The sequence below is a fragment of the Bos taurus genome, chromosome 9 (assembly GCF_002263795.3).
Source record: "Bos taurus isolate L1 Dominette 01449 registration number 42190680 breed Hereford chromosome 9, ARS-UCD2.0, whole genome shotgun sequence".
NCBI classification, from domain to species: Eukaryota; Metazoa; Chordata; class Mammalia; order Artiodactyla; family Bovidae; genus Bos; species Bos taurus.
This window is the reverse complement of record NC_037336.1, coordinates 23,954,259-23,974,955: the sequence shown is the minus strand read 5'-3', so window position 1 is coordinate 23,974,955 and position 20,697 is coordinate 23,954,259. Positions and strand designations below refer to the sequence as shown.

The following is a 20,697-nucleotide window of genomic DNA, read 5'->3' as shown; positions in this document are numbered from 1 at the left end:
TACATTTTTCTCCCTTTTTCCTCTCTCTCTCATCTGCTTTTTTTTTTTTTCCTGCCTAGGGGATGTTAGTGGAGGGGTGAATTCAAGAAAAACAGCTTCCATGGAGGACAAATACTGAGAGATGATTCAGACTGCTTTTCTGTCACCATAATTCAAAAGCAAATGTTTCAACTCCCAGCATTTGTTGGAGCCTATCAAGTGCCAAAGCCATGCTAGGTATTTTATATATGTACCTCATGCAAAACTCCATATCATGAGATGCTATAGGGCTTCACATCCTTGCTGGTTTTAATAGTGGACGTTTTATTGCTAACCTTCCTGTCCTTCATTTTTTCCCCATCACTTCACACTATTACAAGCTAATCTTTAAGATGCAAAAACAAAAACTCTGATCTTTGGAAAGCTATTAGAGAATAGCTGTCATCATAATAACCATATAAGTAGAATATAAATATCTTAGCCATAGATGGCTGACAAACGTGTAGAATCTACTGCATAATTCATACAATACTTGCCTCTGGAGTTCCTAGTGCTTTCACAGCATTCAGATCAGATCCTGAGGAAAAAGTATTTTTTGCCCCACGGATGATGAGGCCTTTCCCCTCTGTCCAATTTTCCAATTCAATCACTTTTTCCAGAAGTTGTAGCATCATAACACCTGCCGGAGAGGGGAGGGGGAATCACATACACATAAAATATTGGACAAATAGAAATAATTTAGTAACTGTAAGGTGTCAAACAAGACTCTTAGATCACAAATTTTACAAATACTGAATGTCTATCAAATGCCTATAATGTTGGTACTGAGTATATACGAAGAAGATAAGCATGACAGTCTCTCTGCTTTAAAAATTTACAATTTGTTAGTGATCTCTCTTTATCTCCCCCTTAATTAAGACACCACATAAATATGTGGTTAGGTAGGAAAAAAAAGCTGGCACTGAGTATGAGAAACCTATACCAGTAGTTAAACTAATCTTATTGACTCTGTGAAATAAACATGAGATGAAATGGACCATGAAGAGTATCTGCTTGGGTGATCTTCAGGCAAAGACCTGAGAGTTCTGAGTGTAGGGCTCATTCATCATCTCTCAACCCAAACCAACCCCATCACTCTAATCAAAGTAGCTCTGCTTGTATTAGTTTTAAACACTAGGCATCAAATTAATACTTGTTTCCATTTGAATAAAAAGCTTTACTGATATAAATCATAAAGTATAGCTATTCAGTAGTTAGTTAAAATTAGTAGCTAGCTAGTCTAAAATCTCTAGAACAGTCTTACCTTTCTAATTTTATTTTTTTCTAGGCTCATATAAAAGTTGCCTTTTATTCTCTGAACCAACTGAAGGTATGGAGCTGCACTGTCCAATGAAGTAGCCACCACCCACATGAAGTCACTGAGCACCTGAAATATGGCTAGTCTAAACTGAGATGTGCAGTAGTGTAAACAGTTTTTGGCAGGAAAGAGCTCTCGACAGGAAGCCCCTGTCTTGTCACTAACCTTAGGCCAGGCAATCCCATCCTCTACTCATCTCTGGCCTTAGGCACAACTATCAGATCTCTGGATGACACAATACATTGCCTAACATGTTGGTTCTTTCCATAGATCAGATAAGTAGAGACGAAGAATAAGTAACAGAGGACTAGATCTCTTCCCTAGCTTCTTCTTCAGAAATCTCAAGAACAAATCCGTGCAAACTGTGTGAACGAGAGCATCTAAAGAAAAATTACAAGAAGTCAACAAGCCAGCACACAGTGGGGGATGGCAATGACTCAGACACCTTATCCCGGTGACTGAGATTATGTCCCCTTTTTCCCTTAAAACTTTCATGGCTGAGCAGAATCTTCAGAGGTGGTTTTTGTGGGACACTGAGTCCACCATCTCCCCAAATTGCCAGCATTCTGACTAAAAGCAACTTTCTTTCCTAATAACACTTGTTTTGAATGCTGATTTTTGAGTAGCAAGCAGCCAGACTCACTTTACTAACAGTAGTGTAAAATACATAGCAGATTTCAAAGACTTGGTATGAAAAAGAGGAAAATATCTCATTGATACTTTTAATATCAATCACAAGTTGCAATATTCTGAATACACTGATTAAACACAATGTTATTAAAATTAACCCTTCTTTTTCCTTTTAAAAATAGGGCTACCAGAAAATTTTAAATGATATATATAGCTGACACTTGTATCCTGCATTATATTTCTATTCGTTAACATTAATAGCAAGAGATATCTCTGAATTCTGCTGAGTGTAAAGAAAAGTCATCTTGTGTTGAAAGACATCATTGATAATTTACAAAGTTTACAGTCTATCGAATTATGTCTATAGTTATGATTATGTAAAGACACATAAAACTTTATTGGGATATTTTTGAACCCAATATTTCAAATGCTACTACAAAATATAATTCACAACCCCCTCCCTCCATGAAGCATATAACTGATAAACAGAGACTGCCAAAATCACCTTGAAACATGAGTGCTGGGTAGTCAGCAAGGTTATTCATTGCCTTCTGTATTACATCATGGTAGAATAACTCAAATTTGAGCTTTGGCAAAAAATTACAAATTATCCAGGTCCTGGACGTTGAGGTCTCTTAAATGTAAAATTCTTATATGCCAAGAGTGTTGCCTAGCAATAGAAGGTATTTACCTGTATCTCAGAGTTAGAAAAGGGGCAGCAAATAGGCAAGTGCAGTGCTTTCACTGATTATTAGAATTACATGGTTAAAATGACAGTCTTATTTTAGTTCACAAAAAAATTAAACTAACTTTTTTTTTTCATTTTAGGCTTTTCTCTTTAGTTTTTAATCTTTGAAATATCCTTCCCTTTGTCTCCTAGTGACAGCTGAACACAAATGAAGTTATTAAGCACTTAAAATTTCCATGGAAAACATAATCAAGCTCAATTTGATTAATTTTATCAATATCTGTATTCATATATTTAAAAATAATTAAAACACACAATTAGTAAAAATGTTCCTAGTTCAAACAAGACAATGGTGCCCACTCTCGCCACTATTATTCAACAGAGTTCTAGAAGTACTTGTCACAGCAATCAGAGAAGAAAAAGAAATAAAAGGGATCCAAGAAAAGAAGTAGTAAAACTCTTACTGCTTACAGACGACATGATACTATACATAGAAAATCCCAAAGATATTATCAGAAAATTACTAGAGTCAATCAGTGAATTTAGTAAAGTCACAGGATTCAAAATCAATCAATACACAGAAATTATTTGCATTCCTTCAGAAAGAGAAATTAAGGAATCAATCCTATTTACCACTGCAACAATAAAATACCTAGGAATAAATCTACCTAAAGGGGACAAAACAGCTGTATACAGAAAACTGTAAGACACTGATGAAAAAAATCAAAGACAACATAAACAGATGGAGAGATATACCATGTTTTTGGATTGGAAGAGTCAATACTGTGAAAATGACTATACTACCCAAAGCAATCTACAGATTCAATGCATCCCTATCAAAGTACCAATGGCGTTTTTCACAGAACTAGAACAAAAAAACATCTCACAATTTGTATGGAAACACAAAAGACCCTGAGTAGCCAAAACAGTCTTGAGAAAGTATAGAGCTGGAGGAATCAACCTGCTTGACTTCAGACTATACTACAAAGCTATAGTCATTAAGACAGTATGGTATGGCCACAAAAACAGAAATACAGACCAATGGAGCAAGATAGAAAGCTCAGAGATAAACCCACGTACCTATGGGCACCTTATCTTTGACAAAGGAGGCAAGAATATACAATGAAGAAAAGATAGTCTCTTCAATAAGTGGTGGTGGGGAAAACTGGACAGTCACATATGAAAGAATGAAATTAGAACACTTCCTAACACCATACACAAAGATAAACTCACGATGGATTAAAGAACTAAATATAAGATGAGAAACTATAGAACTCTTAAGAGGAAAACATAGGCAGAATACTCTTTGGCATAAACCATAGCAAGATCCTCTATGACCCACCTTCTAGATTAAGGGAAATAAAAACAAACAAAGGGAACCTTAAAAACTTAAAAGTTTTTACATAGCAAAGGAAACTATAAACAAGGTATAAAGACAACAAAAGACAACCCTCAGAATGGGAGAAAATAACAGCTAATGAAACAACTAACAAAGGATTAATCTCCAAAATAGATACGCAGTTCATGAAGCTCAATACCAGAAAAACAAACAACTCAGTCAAACAGTGAGCAGAAGACCTAAACAGACATTTCTCCAAAGAATACAGATAGCTAATAAACATATGAAAAGATGCTCAATGTCGACAGCTCATTATTAGAGAAATGCAAATCAAAATCACAAGGTATCACCTCACACAGGTCAGAATGGCCATCATCAAAAAACTACAAAAAATAAATGTTAAGAGAGGGTGTGGAGAAAAGGAAAGCCTCTAGCGCTGTTGGTGGGAATGTAAACTGGTACAGCCACTATGGGGCATAGTATGGAGATTACTTAAAAAACTAGGAATAAAACTACCATATGACCCAGCAATTGTACTACTGGGCATACACTCTGAGAAAACCAAACCTGAAAAGGACACATGTACCCCAATGTCCACTGCAGCACTATTACAAGACCTAGGACATGGAAGCAACCTAGATGCCCATCAATAGGTGAATGGATAAAGAAGATGTGGTACATATATACGATGAAATATTACTCAGTCATAAAAAGGAATGCATTTGAGTCAGTTCAGTTCTAATGAGGTGGATGAAACTAGAGCCTAATATTCAGAGTGAAGTTATGTCAGAAGGAGAAAAACAAGTATCATATATTAACACATATACATGGAATCTAGAACAATGGAACTGATGAACCTATTTGCAGGGCAGCAATGGAGACACAGACATAGAGAATAGACTTGTGGACACGGTGAGGGAAGGAGAAGCTGGGGGAGATTTAGAGAGGAGCATGGAAACAGATACACTACCATATGTAAAACAGATAGCCAGCAGGAATTTTCTGTATGATGCAGGGAGCTCAAACCAGTGCTCTGTGGCAACATAGAAGGGATCAGGTGGGAGGTGGAAGGGGGGGTTCAGGAGGAAGGGGCCATATGTATACCTATGACTGACTGATGTATGGCAGAAACCAAAACAATATTACAACATAGTTATCCTCCAATTAAAAATAAATAAATTTTAAAAATATTCCTGGTTCATGTGACAGCTTTTCATTTTTACATGTTCTACAAAGAGTACCATGACTTTCAAGAATTCTGTCTACAGAGTTTAAGAATAAAAATCACAAGATAGCAGGTTAGATTTAGTATCATTCTTTAACATAACAAAGATCTCTATACCTGAGAAGGCGTTCATTTTGCTTGGATTGTTCAGAGTAAGAATGCCAATGCCACTGTTTTCCTTCTGAAGGTCAATGGATCCACCAGGAAACTGTTCAAGTTTTTTTTTCACTTCTTCTTCATGGAAGCCATGAGAAGTATTATAAAGTGACAATCCTATCTGATGCAGCAATCTTTTCTTTACAGCGTTAGGCGATGTCTTCAAAAGACTTGCCATTTCTGGAAAAAAGAGAGAAGTAGGCAGTAGTCTAGCTAAACAGACACTTTTCTAATATAACACATTAATAGGCTTTAGCGAGGAACCTTTCTGTTTACTGAAAGGACTTCCCTACTTCTCAAAGCACTCTAAGTACCGGATTACTTCCCTTTTCCCAGCTTCTCAAACCAAACAATTCCCAAAGTACATGATTTCAGTACATCACTAGGAGATGATGACACAGTTACAGGACATTTACTGAGATCCAACACACTAGGAGGGTTTAGAAAACTTGCTGTTCTGTAGTTTGCACCATCTCCTGCCTTCAGGGAGTCTTCTTCATGATGGCAGTTCTTCTTCTAACTCTAAATCTAAGAAAAAATTCAGTCCAAAAGTCCCTTTGGAAACAACCTCTAGGCAGAAATGCAACAGAGCGGTATTCTTGGTATTATCCTTATCTTATGTAATGCTCTCACAGAAACAGCTGGAAGGAGTCCCAAGGAAAATAGGGAAAGAAATAGGAACACATATGTAAGGTTTCTGCATCCCCCAAAGTTCTGTCAACTCTTCTCATTTTACATATCTCATCTCCGGGTAATCACCTATTTGTTCAAATGCTTTTTTGTAAGTATTTTTGCTGACATAAAAAATACACTCAGAAATGATACAAATCATAAGTTACAGTTCAATGAATTTTCACAAGGCAAATACATTCAAGTAAATAGCACTCAGATCAAGAAACAGAACATGAACCTTATAAGGTCCACCATTCATTGTGCCACTTTTTGGTCATGACTCCAAATAAGGATAACAACTATCTTGACTTCTAACACTCAAGATTAGTTGGCCTGCTATTGAACATTATACAAATTGAAAAATATGGTATATCGTCTTTTGTCTGGTTTCAACTATGTTTGTGACACCTATTACTATTATTATGTGTAATGAAATTCTAAATAGTCCATTCTTTTCATTGTTGTATTTCATTATATGAATATACCACCATTCATCAATTCCAATGTAAACAGACATTAGGGTTGTTTCTGGGTTTTGGCATTACAAGTTGAGCTGCTGTGAACATTTTAGTATCTGTCTTTGGGTCAACACATATGCACTTCTGTTGGCTATATCTAAAAATAGAAGTAGTAGATCAGGCAGCAGCTGGCTAAAACTGATTGTTAAACAGTGAAGAATTTTGCAAGTTGTTTTTTTTAAACCACTGGTAGCTTGAAATTATAAGAAATAAAAAAACTTAAAATGGTCCATTTTCAAGGGTGCTGACTGTGGGTGGAAAAATTACTACCAGCCAAAGTGGCCTAACAGCTTACTGACACAGTAACCATAAGGGTTATAAAACTGGAAAGTCCGGGCAAACAAAGGGAGAGTGGAATGTCTAGGATTTTCATGGAGGCTCATTCTACTAGTGAATTCAAAACAGAAAACAGGAATGAGTGCACAGGAAAGGAAGAAACAAGATGTCAGGGAGGGGCAAGCCCATATAGAGAGAGGGAACAAACCTAGGCAACATCCAGGAAGACTGTTCATCACACAGTACTCAGCCAAAAAGGAACCGGGGGAAGGGCTTGCATGCTAGGGGATAAAACTGCTTGTTTTAATGACACTGGGTATGCCTGCCCACCAGACACCAGACCTTGCAAGACCGTCATAAAGCCTCTCTTCTAGCTGCACCTAGTGTCTCCAAGTTCCTCTTTCAGTCTGGGCAAGTGGGCTTTATTTCCCACAGAAATTACTCATGGTGAAAAGTATCAGCAAACTCTACATATCAATCTCTCTCTCCTTCTCACACTCACACATATCACACACACACTGCCATTTGCCATTTTCCAAGGGCTGGTCATAATGATCATACCAGTTCATTTGTTCCACTTTAAGAGATATTGGCTAATAAGAGTTTTCATATCCAAACACAGTGAACATTCCAGTTGCTCCATGATCTTATTAATCATTTGCTAATGTCTTTTTATTTCCTTTCTTTCCATTTTAGGTATTCTAGATAGTGATACAGTCATTGTGGTATTACTTTGCATTTCTATGATGTCTAATGAAGTGAAACTCCATTTTCATATGCTAATTTGTTATTTGTATATCATCTATTGTAAAGTGCCTCTTCCAAGTTTTTTTACCCATTTTTTCTATTTATTTACCTTTTATTCCAGCACAAGCTGGAATCAAGATGGCCGGGAGAAATATCAATAACCTCAGATATGCAGATGACACCACCCTTATGGCAGAAAGGGAAGAGGAACTAAAAAGCCTCTTGATGAAAGTGAAAGAGGAGACTCAAAAAGTTGGCTTAAAGCTCAACATTCAGAAAACGAAGATCATGGCATCCAGTCCCATCACTTCATGGGAAATAGATGGGGAAAGAGTGGAAACAGTGTCAGACTTTATTTTGGGGGGCCCCAAAATCACTGCAAATGGTGACTGCAGCCATGAAATTAAAAGACGCTTACTCCTTGGAAGGAAAGTTACGACCAACCTAGATAGCATATTCAAAAGCAGAGACATTACTTTGCCAACAAAGGTGCGTCTAGTCAAGGTTATGGTTTTTCCAGTGGTCATGTATGGATGTGAGAGTTGGACTGTGAAGAAAGCTGAGTGCCGAAGAATTGATGCTTTTAAACTGTGATGTTGGAGAAGACTCTTGATAATCTTTTGGACTGCAAGGAGATCCAACTGGTCCATTCTAAAGGAGATCAGTCCTGAGTGTTCTTTGGAAGGACTGATGCTAAAGCTGAAACTCCAGTACTTTGGCCACCTCATGCGAAGAGTTGACTCACTGGAAAAGACTGATGCTGGAAGGAATTGAGGGCAGGAGGAGAAGGGAACGACAGAGAATGAGATGGCTGGATGGCATCACCGACTCAATGGATATGAGTTTGGGTGGACTCCAGGAGTTGGTGTTGGACAGGGAGGCCTGGCGTGTTGCAGCTCATGGGGTTGCAGAGTTGGACATGACTGAGCGATTGCACTGCATGGCATTGAACTGAACCTTTTACTACTACCTTGTAGAAATTCTTTTATTCGTTTGCCTACAGCTTTTATTAAAATTCTTATGACAATAAATCCTGCATTTCCATCTCCATTGGAAATGCCTGTGTACTCCTAAATCAAACAAAAATCTACTTCCATATTCCTCACCTCTAGATGTACCACAGGCTTCTCAAAATCAGTTTAAATCTACTAAAACCTGTAACTACTTTATTCCTTCCCTTAACTATCTGTAGTATCAACCACAGAGAAAGCCAGAGTAGAAAACCCAATCTCCCAATCTCCTTCCCCTCCTTCATATCTCATGTACAACCTACCTTTTTTATTTTTCTAATCCTTTATTTCCCCTACAACAAAGTTCAAACCTATGTCTCTGGATGAATACAATGGCCACCATTAGTTTCACACTACTCCTTAAAATCAGAGCTACCTTTATACTGTATGCTCCTAAAAGCACAAATCTACAAATACATTTTCAAAGAAACTGAAAAGATTTAAAATAGGGTGACTTCTCAGGACTTGAGCATGAACCTAAATGAACATGAAGAAGAAATAAAGTGATAAAGGTTGATAAACTTAGGTCTATTGGAAATGGAAGGTGAAGTTCAAAAATATAGTATTTTTACTAATTAAAATATGAAATAGCTATGAAAAAATAAAGGATTTTAGAGGCTTTCTAAATTATTTGCTAAATGTAAATATCAAGTTTTCTCAAGATTCTCTTAGCTAGCAGAGGAAATCTACACTAAAAATTTCAGGAGTTGTTGAGAAATGACAAGCAATGGAGCTCGAAACAAATTAAATTAGCAAACAAAACTTATATTCTCATGCCTATATACATAGGAGAACCACTGCCCAAAACCACCTACGCTGGCCAGGGTCAACAGTAACCCCTTGCATGAGTTATCTTACAACAGGAGACCTTGGTAGGGAACACGGAAGCTACCACCAACTGAAAGAACTCGGGAAGTCAAAAGGAGTGCGACACCAATTCATATGTCCTGCCAACCTCCCAGAATCCTTCTCACTGGAATCCATCTTGGCTGAGCAATGCGCAGGCCACCAGGAAGGAACCTGAGTCAGAATGATTAGCCAGAGACAACCCAGAAACTAACTCCATTATCATAAAACCAACACTGCAAGCCACGTGGCAGAGCAGCTCTGGGTTCCCTTACCTTGCTGCTCTTCATCTGGGAGCCACTTTTTGTCAACACATTTATCATCTGGAACAATTCATTTCTAAATGTTAGACAAGAGACTACTCTTGGACCCTGGACGGCATCTCCCTTCCTGCAGACCCTTTCCTACAACATACATAAGCTCACAACTCCAGCCATGTGCATAAAAAATCCATCTCGACCTCAAACACTGTTCTTTCTTTTTCATCTCCCCTTTCACTATCCCCAGATTCAAGTTCAGTGATCAATGTTTGTGGGAAAAATAAAGAAATAGATCAAATTACTGTACATCATTTCAAAATGAGTTTGGAAGCCTTTTTGCTTTTTGAAGACAAAATTTGAGAAATATACATAACGACTAGATTAGCAATTAAGATAAATCTTTTAAAACAGGTCAGGATTCTTTATTGGATTATTTAAAATAGACAATAGTTTCATTCTAAGAATAAAAAGTGGGTTGAAGAGTTTCTGTGCTTAAGACCCAGTAAGTAAATTACACACTACATGTAGGTTTTTATAGTCAAGAAATTCATAGGACTGGGATCCTAGTATATAAACACATGTGCATTTGGTAAGATATAATTGGTAACAGTTCAGTGGAAATTAACTGAGTTCTTATTAGTCATCTCCCCTCTATCAACTAGCTATTTCAGGAAAAAAAAATTTTACCCTCAACAAATTTTCAGTTTTATCAAAGAAATGAAGTATTTACTAAGCAAAAATAACTCAATTCTCTAATTGAAAATAGAACAAAATTCCTCCTTTTATTAAGCTTTATTAGAGACCTGATTTTTTTCCCCTCTCTTCACCAGTAAACTTTTATCATGAAGTCTGAGAATTTTCTATAGGCAGAAAGGGACCTGAAGATACTAAATCAGTGCATAGGATTATGATATTTAACTTCCCTTCGTTCTTTCCAAGTTTTAACATTTTAGGCAGAAGTAGAACAAAAATTAAGCACCATCCTAATTTGCTGGGGAGTAAGGAAAGGAAAAAGTAAACTCAGATTAGCTTTTCTCTACAGTGTCTTGTGGCCAAAATGTTGGCAGAGGGGGCTACCTTTAAGAAACTCTCATCTTATATACTTTCAGAGTATCCGTTCTTCACCTAACTATATTCAGTCCTCCTTGTCCATCAGCAACTCCCAGAGTTTACCCAAACTCATGTCCATTGAGTCGGTGATGCCATCCAGCCATCTCATCCTCTGTCGTCCCCTTCTCCTCCTGCCCTCAATCCTTCCCAGCATCAGGGTCTTTTCCAGTGAGTCAACTCTTCGCATGAGGTGGCCAAAGTACTGGAGTTTCAGCTTCAGCATCAGTCCTTCCAATGAACACCCAGGATTGATCTCCTTTAGGATGGACTGGCTGGATCTCCTTGCAGTCCAAGGGACTCTCAAGAGTCTTCTCCAACACTACAGTTCAAAAGCATCAATTCTTTGGCGCTCAGCTTTCTTCACAGTCCAACTCTCACATCCATACATGACCACTGGAAAAACCATAGTCTTGACTAGACGGACCTCTGTTGGCAAACTAATGTCTCTGCTTTTGAATATGCTATCTAGGTTGGTCATAACTTTCCTTCCAAGGAGTAAGCGTCTTTTAATTTCATGGCTGCAGTCACCATCAGCAGTGATTTTGGAGCCCCAAAAAATAAAGTCTGACACTGTTTCCACTGTTTCCCCATCTAGTTCCCATGAAGTGATGGGACCAGATGCCATGATCTTCGTTTTCTGAATGTTGAGTTTTAAGCCAACTTTTTCACTCTCCTCTTTCACTTTCATCAAGAGGCTTCTGAGTTCCTCTTCACTTTCTGCCATAAGGGTGGTGTCATCTGCATATCTGAGGTTATTGATATTTCTCCTGGCAATCTTGATTCCAGTTGTGCTTCTTCCAGTCCAGCGTTTCTCATGATGTACTCTGCATATAAGTTAAATAAGCAGGGTGACAATATACAGCCTTGACGTACTCCTTTTCCTATTTGGAACCAGTTTGTTGTTCCATGTCCAGTTCTAACTGTTGCTTCCTGACCTGCATATAGGTTTCTCAAGAGGCAGGTCGGGTGGTCTGGTATTCCCATCTCTTTGAGAATTTTCCACAGTTTACTGTGATCCACACAGCCAAATTAGCACTAATCAATTAGAATGAAAATGATACAGCCCCACTCCCCTTCCAAAACAAATCTAAGAAAACAAGAAACAAGGCCCACATTTCCATTTCATAAGTAATGAAAGCTTACCTATATGTGAAGCTTTCCTCTAGGGAGTCACCTACTTACTGTCAAATTCTGAAGCAATAGGAAAGACCTCAAAGTTCTTACTCTTTTTCTCTAAATAAATACATATATTTTTATAGCATAATATTAATTTATTAAAAAGCTTTAAAACTTGAGGCATCACTTCAAGTAACTAAACAGCTGCCCAGAATCACAAATCTTTTGAACAGATAAGAATATATTTTACATAAAATATGTATCTGATGAAATAAAAATATTTATGTTATGAAACTGTGATATTATTATTCCTAAATTACTTCTATAAAAGACTGTTGTCTTAAATTTGAAATCAGGTTTCAGTACAGTGGCTAGAAGGAAAATAAACGTAGACATAAATAAAGCTAACCTAACATACTTTTGAAAAAGTTAGGTTTCAGAATGAGTGTGTTGTATTTCCTAACCTAGACAATGGATAAACAGGTACTTATTTTTGTTTTTGCTGTTCTTTAAACTCTTCTTATGCTTTGAAACTATGTGCAAGTATGCTACATTTCTCATTAAACTTTTTTTTTATTAAAGGATACCATTTCAAATGTGGAATGGAGAGATGTCTCTGCCTTTACCAATAATCTCTCCCAATCTTCTAAAACACTAATTTCAAAACTAATTTTTGTAAGTATTCTGTTTTTTGCATAGAAGATATTTAATAAAGAACACACATATTGCTATAGGTGGCCACATAGGTATCTGCAGTCTCTGGCAGTTCTGAAAACTAAGAAGTGTCCTCATTAAAGGTAATAATATTTCTTAAAACTTGATGTATGACCAGAAACCAGGTAAGAAAGAATTAGAGACACTCCTGCCTCCAGTAAATTATAACGACTCATAATGATGCTCCTGCCTCCAGTAAATTTAAAAACTCCCTATTGGCAGGGACCACATCTTACTCATGGTTTTAGCGCACAGAGTTTTTACATTTAACATTTGTGGTACTAAATGACACCTAATGTGGTTATTACTGTATAGGGATTACTATAGTTGTTATTGTTGTATGGTCAGTCATGTCCAACTCTTTGTGACCCACGGACTATTAGCCCTCCAGGCTCCTCTGTTCATGGAATTTTCCAGGCAAGAATACTGGAGTAGGTTGCCACTTCCTCCTCCAGGGAGTCTTGCCCATCCAGGGACCAAACCAGCATCTCCTGCACTGGCAGGGGCTTCTTTACCCCTAGAGCCACCCAGGAAGCCCAGTGATTACTGTATACTTAACCATCATTTCCCAAACTAAATAAAAGATCTCTATCTGCCAGACAGAAAAAGTTTATTTCATTGTGGGGATTTTAGGAATTCCAAGTCCAGAATATGTAGCTCTAAGTGCTTAAGGGTATTAGAGTCAGCCAGAGAAGAAGGTCTCCCTTTCATTGGCCCCTGGTCAGTTTGATGCAGAACCACCACTCCACTATCATTCCCAGCTTAGGAGTCCCTACCCCTCTTCACAAGAAGGATAAGAGCTGTGGGTCTGATTTTTTTTTTTTTTTTCAGGTATACAAATCAGGTTTGCATACAACACAATCTTTACCACATGATTAAAAAAAATACTGACACTTTTTAAGAAATGAGGTTAAGTTATAGATAATAAGACATTACCTACTTATAATGTCTGTGGTTAGTGATTCACATTTTACAAGGATTTGGTTAGTAGTGTACTTCATATTTTAACTATATAACGATTTCTATCACAAGGGTTAGAGCGAGGCAGTTACGTTCTCTGACTTTCTCAGAATCAGAGGCATTTTACCCAGGGAGTACTGAGCCTAAGACCTAGTAACTGTTAGCGGCAAACTTAAGTGGAGAACCCATGACTTGATCTACTTTCCCCAGTCCTTCTTCCAAAGAACAAAACTATTGGTTTTGAGCCAAGATAAGTAATTCAGTCACAGCACTACAGCTTTCCGTAGAAGGCAACAGAGTGAAACTATTTCCACTGGTACTGCTGCCGCTTTGAATTTTCTTTGTTCTAATTTCCCTTCTTTCGTCATTTTCATCTCTACTGCCTTCTCTCTCATGCTCCCCTCTCTGCCTCTCAGCTTGTGTGGGACATGGAACCAGGGGCTGCCTTTATCTTGGGAAGGCATTTGAAGAAGATTAAAGCTGTAGGGCTCAGGGTTCCTTAGGCCTGCTTCTAGTCTAGGAAAAATAAGCTCTCAAGGTCACTGGCCAGATCAGTTCACAAAACTGAGGGGCCTACACAGACAGAGCCAAACACAACATGACCAAGCTGGCTTTTGCCTAGAATATGCTCTCTGCACATTTTGCCCCGAGTGATAAGTCATATATAGTCATATATAAAAGAGACCATTAAATGTAAAATTCATTTGGGGGTGAGGTCTTTTCCACGTTGACCGTGACTTTAATGTAAGAGAACTGTGCCAAAGAAACTTGATGAGAACTTAGATGGCTATTTAAAAAAAGAAAAAAGTTGCCTATGTTTTCCACAGTATTCTGTTTAGGGAAAATAAAAAAATAGTTAAAATAGAAAATAAGGAGTAAGACTTATAAAATCATTAGCATTTTTAATTATGAAGGGATAATAGAATCAATAAACAACATATCTTTTCTCATTGTAAGGAGTCTGTCTGTTTTGTCTTCACATACATCCCCCTCCCCGCCCACCACTTCCAATGAAGCTTCCCAGGTGGCGCTAGTGGTAAAGGAATCCGCCTGCCAATGCAGGAGATCTAAGAGACGCGAGGTCGGGAAGATCCCTTGGAGAAGGAAACCGCAACCCATTCCAGTATTCTTGTCTGGAGAATCCCACAGACAGAGGAGCCTGCTGGGGCTATAGTCCATAGGGTTGCAAAGAGTCAGACATGACTGAAGTGACTTAGCATGGCACCCCACTCCAATATCCAAAACAAGGGCAATCAGTATAGACATCATCAGATGTACCTTTTTACACTTAAATCATTACCAAATTTCAACATTATGTCACTAATATTTTTGCCTCATTGGACATCTTTGATATACTCATTTTTCCATGGAAACCTCATAATAAAAACCTCATGGATCCTTTCCTCTATTGATTCCATTTTTTGGCCCCCCAAACTCCTGTCCTCCTTCCACTAACTCTCCCTTCTTTTCTCTCCTCAGATCCCCTTGTTTGTGGCAAAGAGTAGTACCTGAGAAACTCAAGCCTCTCAAGTTTGCCAGTTCCAAGATTAGGGGTCTAATCCTTGACACTGGATGAGAGCCTATTATGAATACTTTCTGGAGAATGGCAGGGCAACCCACTCCAGTATCTTGCCTTGAGAATCCCCACGGACAGAGGAGCCTGACAGGCTACAGTCCTTGGGGCTGCAGAGAGTTGGACACGACTGAGCAACTTACCACAAATCATATGGATCAGTTCAGTTCAGTTGCTTGGTCATGTCTGACTCTTTGTGACCCCAAGGACTGTAGCCTGTCAGGGTTGCTAATCCATCCTGCTGGTTGCTTTGCTGTCCTACCACAACCAGATTCAGCCCAGCTGAACAAGCTCATAACCATGCCATCAGAAAGGGGAAAGAGAAGAGGTCCGAGATCAAAGGTTTCACTCTCTCCATGTTTTCTAACTTTTTCAAAGGCAAACAAGTAAGCTCCCTTCCCTACACAGAGACTAAGCTCTCTGTTCTCTCAGAAGCTGTAACCTGTTTCATCAGGTGCTGGAAATATCCAGAAAGTAAACACAAACACATACTGAGCAAGAAAAAAATAAGCATAAGGCACAGAGTAAACAAAAAAATCAGAACTATTCCGTTTCAGACTGTCAGCATATGACTCGTTTTTGGCATTTGAATTTGGTTTTAGGCTGTCATTAATTAACACTTCACTTCCCTGGTGGCTCAGACGGTAAAGCGTCTGCCTACAACACGGGAGACCCGGGTTCGACCCCTGGGTTGGGAAGATCTTCTGGAGAAGGAAATGGCAACCAACTCCAGTACTCTTGCCTGGAAAATCCCATGGAGGGAGGAGCATGGTAGGCTACAGTCCATGAGGTCACAAACAGTCAGACAAGACTGAGCAACTTCATTTTCTTTCTTTCTTAATTAACTTTCAAGTTTCACTACTTGAGTCATACACTATACTGTGTATGTACTGAGTATGCCACATATACCTTTTTTCCTGCCAGCCAAAATGAACTTCTTTCAGTTGTTCATATCCTTCAGTTGTTCTATTCATTCCAACCCTCTGAGTATGTGATTCCCCATTACAGTTTTTTCTTCCTCAAAGCAACTCCAAATCAACTCCTCTAATACCCTCAACTACACAAAATACTCTGTCTGCTCTCACAATGTTTAGATCCTTCATTAACCTTCACTCAAACTTTGCTGTAACTATTCCTTTAACCAAATCTTCCCACTAGATTTAGCTGCAAGAGGACATTGGCAATGCCTGGTACTGCTGCTGCTGCTGCTGCTGCTAAGTCACTTCAGTCGTGTCCGACTCTGTGCGACCCCATAGACGGCAGCCCACCAGGCTCCCCCGTCCGTGGGATTCTCCAGGCAAGAACACTGGAGTGGGTTGCCATTTCCTTCTCCAATGCATGGAAGTGAAAAGTGAAAGTGAAGTCGCTCAGTCGTGTCCGACCCTTAGCATGGACTGCAGCCTACCAGGCTCCTCTGTCCATGGGATTTTCCAGGCAAGAGTACTGGAGTGGGGTGCCATTGCCTTCTCCGAATGCCTGGTACAGTACTTGACAAATAATATTTGCCAATAACAATTTGGCACACAAGGCTTGAGAATCCACAACACGAGACAGGCTAAAGAATCTTTCCACAAGTCAACTCCACCTACCCTGTTCATTAATCCCACCACTTACCTTGTTTCAGTTCCATTCTTCTATGCAAGCTGGTCTCTCTTCTTGGAATGCTTATCACTGCCAACTCACCAGCTAACTAAGATCTACTCATCTTTCAGGTCAGACCAATAAACTATCAAGAAAAGATCAGCTGTTTTATTACTATGCTCCTCCCTCCCCCAGCTGATTTCACAATTACATGTGTGTGTGTAGTATTAAAAGAATTTTTGAGGCTCAAAAAGAATACTAGAATGAAAGAACATTTACCAAAAATGAGTTTTTCATTTTTGTTGTTGAAAAGCTGGCTGCATGAAATCAATGATGCAAATTTTACTTAAGATAACTTAATATGGGCAGCAAGAAGGACAATTATAGAGTTCCCAGAGAACATTACTGACGGTTGGAATCAATTTCTAGGCACAAAATACAGCTACTGCTGCCAGGGCTGCCTCCTCAGCAAATCCAAACTGACACAACCTCCAGTAGATAACTTTCTGTATTAAAGGCTTTATCCTTCCTGTGAGCACTCATGCACTTAGCATTTGGCCCAACTCCTTTGAAATTAAGCTGTTCCCACTGGAACTGTGCTGGGCTATGACCTGCAATTTGTTTAGGAATTTTCCCCTTTCAGGGACTCTGTTGTTGCTGTTCAGTCACTCAGTCATGTCCAACTCTTTGTGACCCCATGGACTGCAGCAAGCCAGGCTTCCTTGTCCTTCACTATTTCCTTTGCTGGAGCAGCCGCGAAGAGATACCCCACGTTCAAGGTAAAAGAAACCAAGTAAGATGGTAGGTGTTGCAAGAGGGCATCAGAGGACAGACACACTGAAACCATAATCACAGAAAACTATTCAATCTAATCACACTAGGACCACAGTTCAGTCAGTTCAGTCGCTCAGTCGTGTCCAACTCTTTGCGACCCTATGAATTGCAGCACGCCAGGCCTCCCTGTCCATCACCAACTCCCAGAGTTCACTCAGACTCACGTCCATCGAGTCGGTGATGCCATCCAGCCATCTCGTCCTTTGTCGTCCCCTTCTCCTCCTGCCCCCAATCCCTCCCAGCATCAGAGTCTTTTCCAATGAGTCAACTCTTCACATGAGGTGGCCAAAGTACTGGAGTTTCAGCTTTAGCATCACTCCTTCCAAAGAAATCCCAGGGCTGATCTCCTTTAGAATGGACTGGATCTCCTTTAGAATGGATCTCCTTGCAGTCCAAGGGACTCTCAAGAGTCTTCTCCAACACTACAGTTCAAAAGCATCAATTCTTCAGCACTCAGCTTTCTTCACAGTCCAACTCTCACATCCATACATGACCACTGGAAAAACCACAGCCTTGACTAGACGGATCTTTGTTGGCAAAGTAATGTCTCTGCTTTTGAATATGCTATCTAGGTTGGTCATAACTTTCCTTCCAAGGAGTAAGCGTCTTTTAATTTCATGGCTGCAGTCACCATCTGCAGTGATTTTTGGAGCCCAGAAAAATAAAGTCTGACACTGTTTCCACTCTTTCACCATCTATTTCCCATGAAGTGATGGGACCAGATGCCACGATCTTCGTTTTCTGAATGTTGAGCTTTAAGCCAACTTTTTCACTCTCCTCTTTCACTTTCATCTAGAGGCTTTTTAGTTCCTCTTCCCTTTCTGCCATAAGGGTGGTGTCATCTGCATATCTGAGGTTATTGATATTTCTCCCGGCAATCTTGATTCCAGCTTGTGCTTCTTCCAGCCCAGCATTTCTCATGACGTACTCTGTATATAAGTTAAATAAGCAAGGTGACAATATACAGCCTTGACACACTCCTTTTCCTATTTGGAACCAGTCTGTTGTTCCATGTCCAGTTCTAACTGTTGCTTCCTGACCTGCATATAGGTTTCTCAAGAGGCAGGTCAGGTGGTCTGGTATTCCCGTCTCTAAGAATTTTCCACAGTTTATTGTGATCCACACAAAGGCCTTAGCATAGTCAATAAAGCAGAAATAGATGTTTTTCTGGAACTCTCTTGCTTTTTCGATGATCCAGCCAAGACTTTTTAGAAAAGTTATCATCCTGGGATTTCTTTCTCCCCCAAAAAGGAAATAATAATTCCAGAACTTGATAGTAGATAAATATCTTTCAAAGCAATAAACGCATTCCCTGTAACACATCTATTTTCCCCGTGAGAAAACCCAAGGCCAGAGGGATAGGTTTGCTCAGAACCTCGGGGCAATAAATAACACTGTTATCCCTTGACACTTGATTGTTCCCAACTTCTACATGCTACTGACATCCATTCCTATGGAGATCAAATTTTTCGATAAAGTCTTATATTCTCTACTCTGTTATACTATGTAAATAATCTGTTTCTCTCCCACCCCACCCCCACCCCCCCCGAAATTTCTCAATTTCTTCATAGGAAGACAGCACCTACCTTTTAAAACATTTGGCCTCAAGGGGATATAAATCTTCAAAACAACTGTAGTTTTGCTCAAACTCAGGTTTGATATTTGGGGCACCTGATCTCAAAGACCATGGAATGCTTTCTTTTATTGGTAAGCAGAAATTTCTAAAAAGACAAGATGAGTCTGAAAAGAGCTCCAAGAGGATCCTTATAGCATGCAAATAAACAGGTAGGCTTAACTTAGTTTATCTGTCAGAAGTACAATTTGTATCTAAATATTCTCCTTTGAGTTTTGTACCATGCTAAAAGATCTCTGTGTATGGCTGTATGTTATGTCACAGGTATGTCTTATTTTTATACTGCCAGATGGTACTACCAAAATTAATTTATAAAAAGAGCTCCATTTTATTGGTCTAAAAATATTACTTAAGTAAATTATCAGAAATATAAGAGCAACTCACATGAATGCTTTTGTGGTTCATGTGATAGTTTAAATTTGTTAGTCTAACTGAAACAGGCACGTCTTTAGTGTCATCAGCACTGAATACTTTAATCCCACATGCGTTTACTAGTCAGATAAATTCACATTATCTCTGCTGCAAATCTGTCAGAAAAAAAATTTGCTTGAGATGATGGCAGACTTTGTCTAATGACTCATTAAGTTTTTGTGAGTAACTTAAACATAAATGTTGGGAACAAATAATTCAGATAGATGAAAATGGGATAAGAGTTTTTAGGTGCAACAATTATATTTTACGATATATGTACTTAAAATAGCATACTGAAATCTTTTGAGGTAACTTAAAATGTCAGAGTTTTGCAAGATAAATTACATGATTGACTAGAATTGTTTTTATCATACACACTAATTTCCCACCTACATGTGTCTTTTCTAAACACTTCTGTTTCATCCTTTGTCACTGCTTTTAATAGGCTGTCTAGACTGGTCATAGTTTTTCTTCCAAGGAGCAAGCATCTTTTAATTTCATGGCTGCAGTCACCATCTGCAGTGATTTTGGAGCCCCCCAAAATAAAGTCTCTCACCATTTCCATTGTTTACCATGTATTTGCCATGAAGTGTTGGGACCGGATGCTATGATCTTAAGTTTTTTGAATGTTGAGTTTTAAGCCAGCCTTTTTACTCTCCTATTTCACCTTCATCAAGAGGCTCTTTTGTTCCTCTTGGCTTTCTCCCATTAGAGTGGTGTTATCTGCACCACTGAGGTGCACTGATATTTCTCCCGGCAATCTTGTTTTTAGCTTGTGCTTCATCTAGTCTGGCATTTCACATGATGTACTTTGCACATAAGTTAAATAAACAAGGTGACAATATATAACTTTGACATACTCCCTTCCCAATTTGGAACCAGTCTGTTGTGCCATGTCCGGTGCTAACTGTTGCTTCATGACCTGCACACAGGTTGCTCAGGAGGCAGGTCAGGTGGTCTGGAATTCCCATCTTTGAAGAATTTTCCATGGTTTGTTGTGATCCACAAAGTCAAAGGCTTCAGCATATTCAATGAAACAGAAGATGTTCTTCTGGAATTCTC

General features: G+C 38.9%; 1 protein-coding gene across 4 annotated transcripts in view; it reads right to left on the bottom strand.

Moving 5' to 3' along the window:
- ECHDC1 (ethylmalonyl-CoA decarboxylase 1) overlaps nucleotides 1-20,697 on the bottom strand; it is a 53,359-nt gene that overhangs the window by 25,956 nt on the left and 6,706 nt on the right. For 2 of the 4 annotated variants that reach the window (XM_005210692.4, XM_024996766.2), the window contains exons 2-3: nucleotides 5,336-5,554; nucleotides 516-658 (exon numbers count right to left, since the gene is read on the bottom strand). In XM_005210692.4, coding sequence (XP_005210749.1) covers nucleotides 516-658; nucleotides 5,336-5,554 — 362 coding nt within the window. Of the gene's footprint in view, nucleotides 1-515; nucleotides 659-5,335; nucleotides 5,555-16,790; nucleotides 16,860-20,697 lie in introns of those variants that run through there. The other 2 variants (NM_001035415.2, XM_024996765.2) reach the window with 2 other exon arrangements.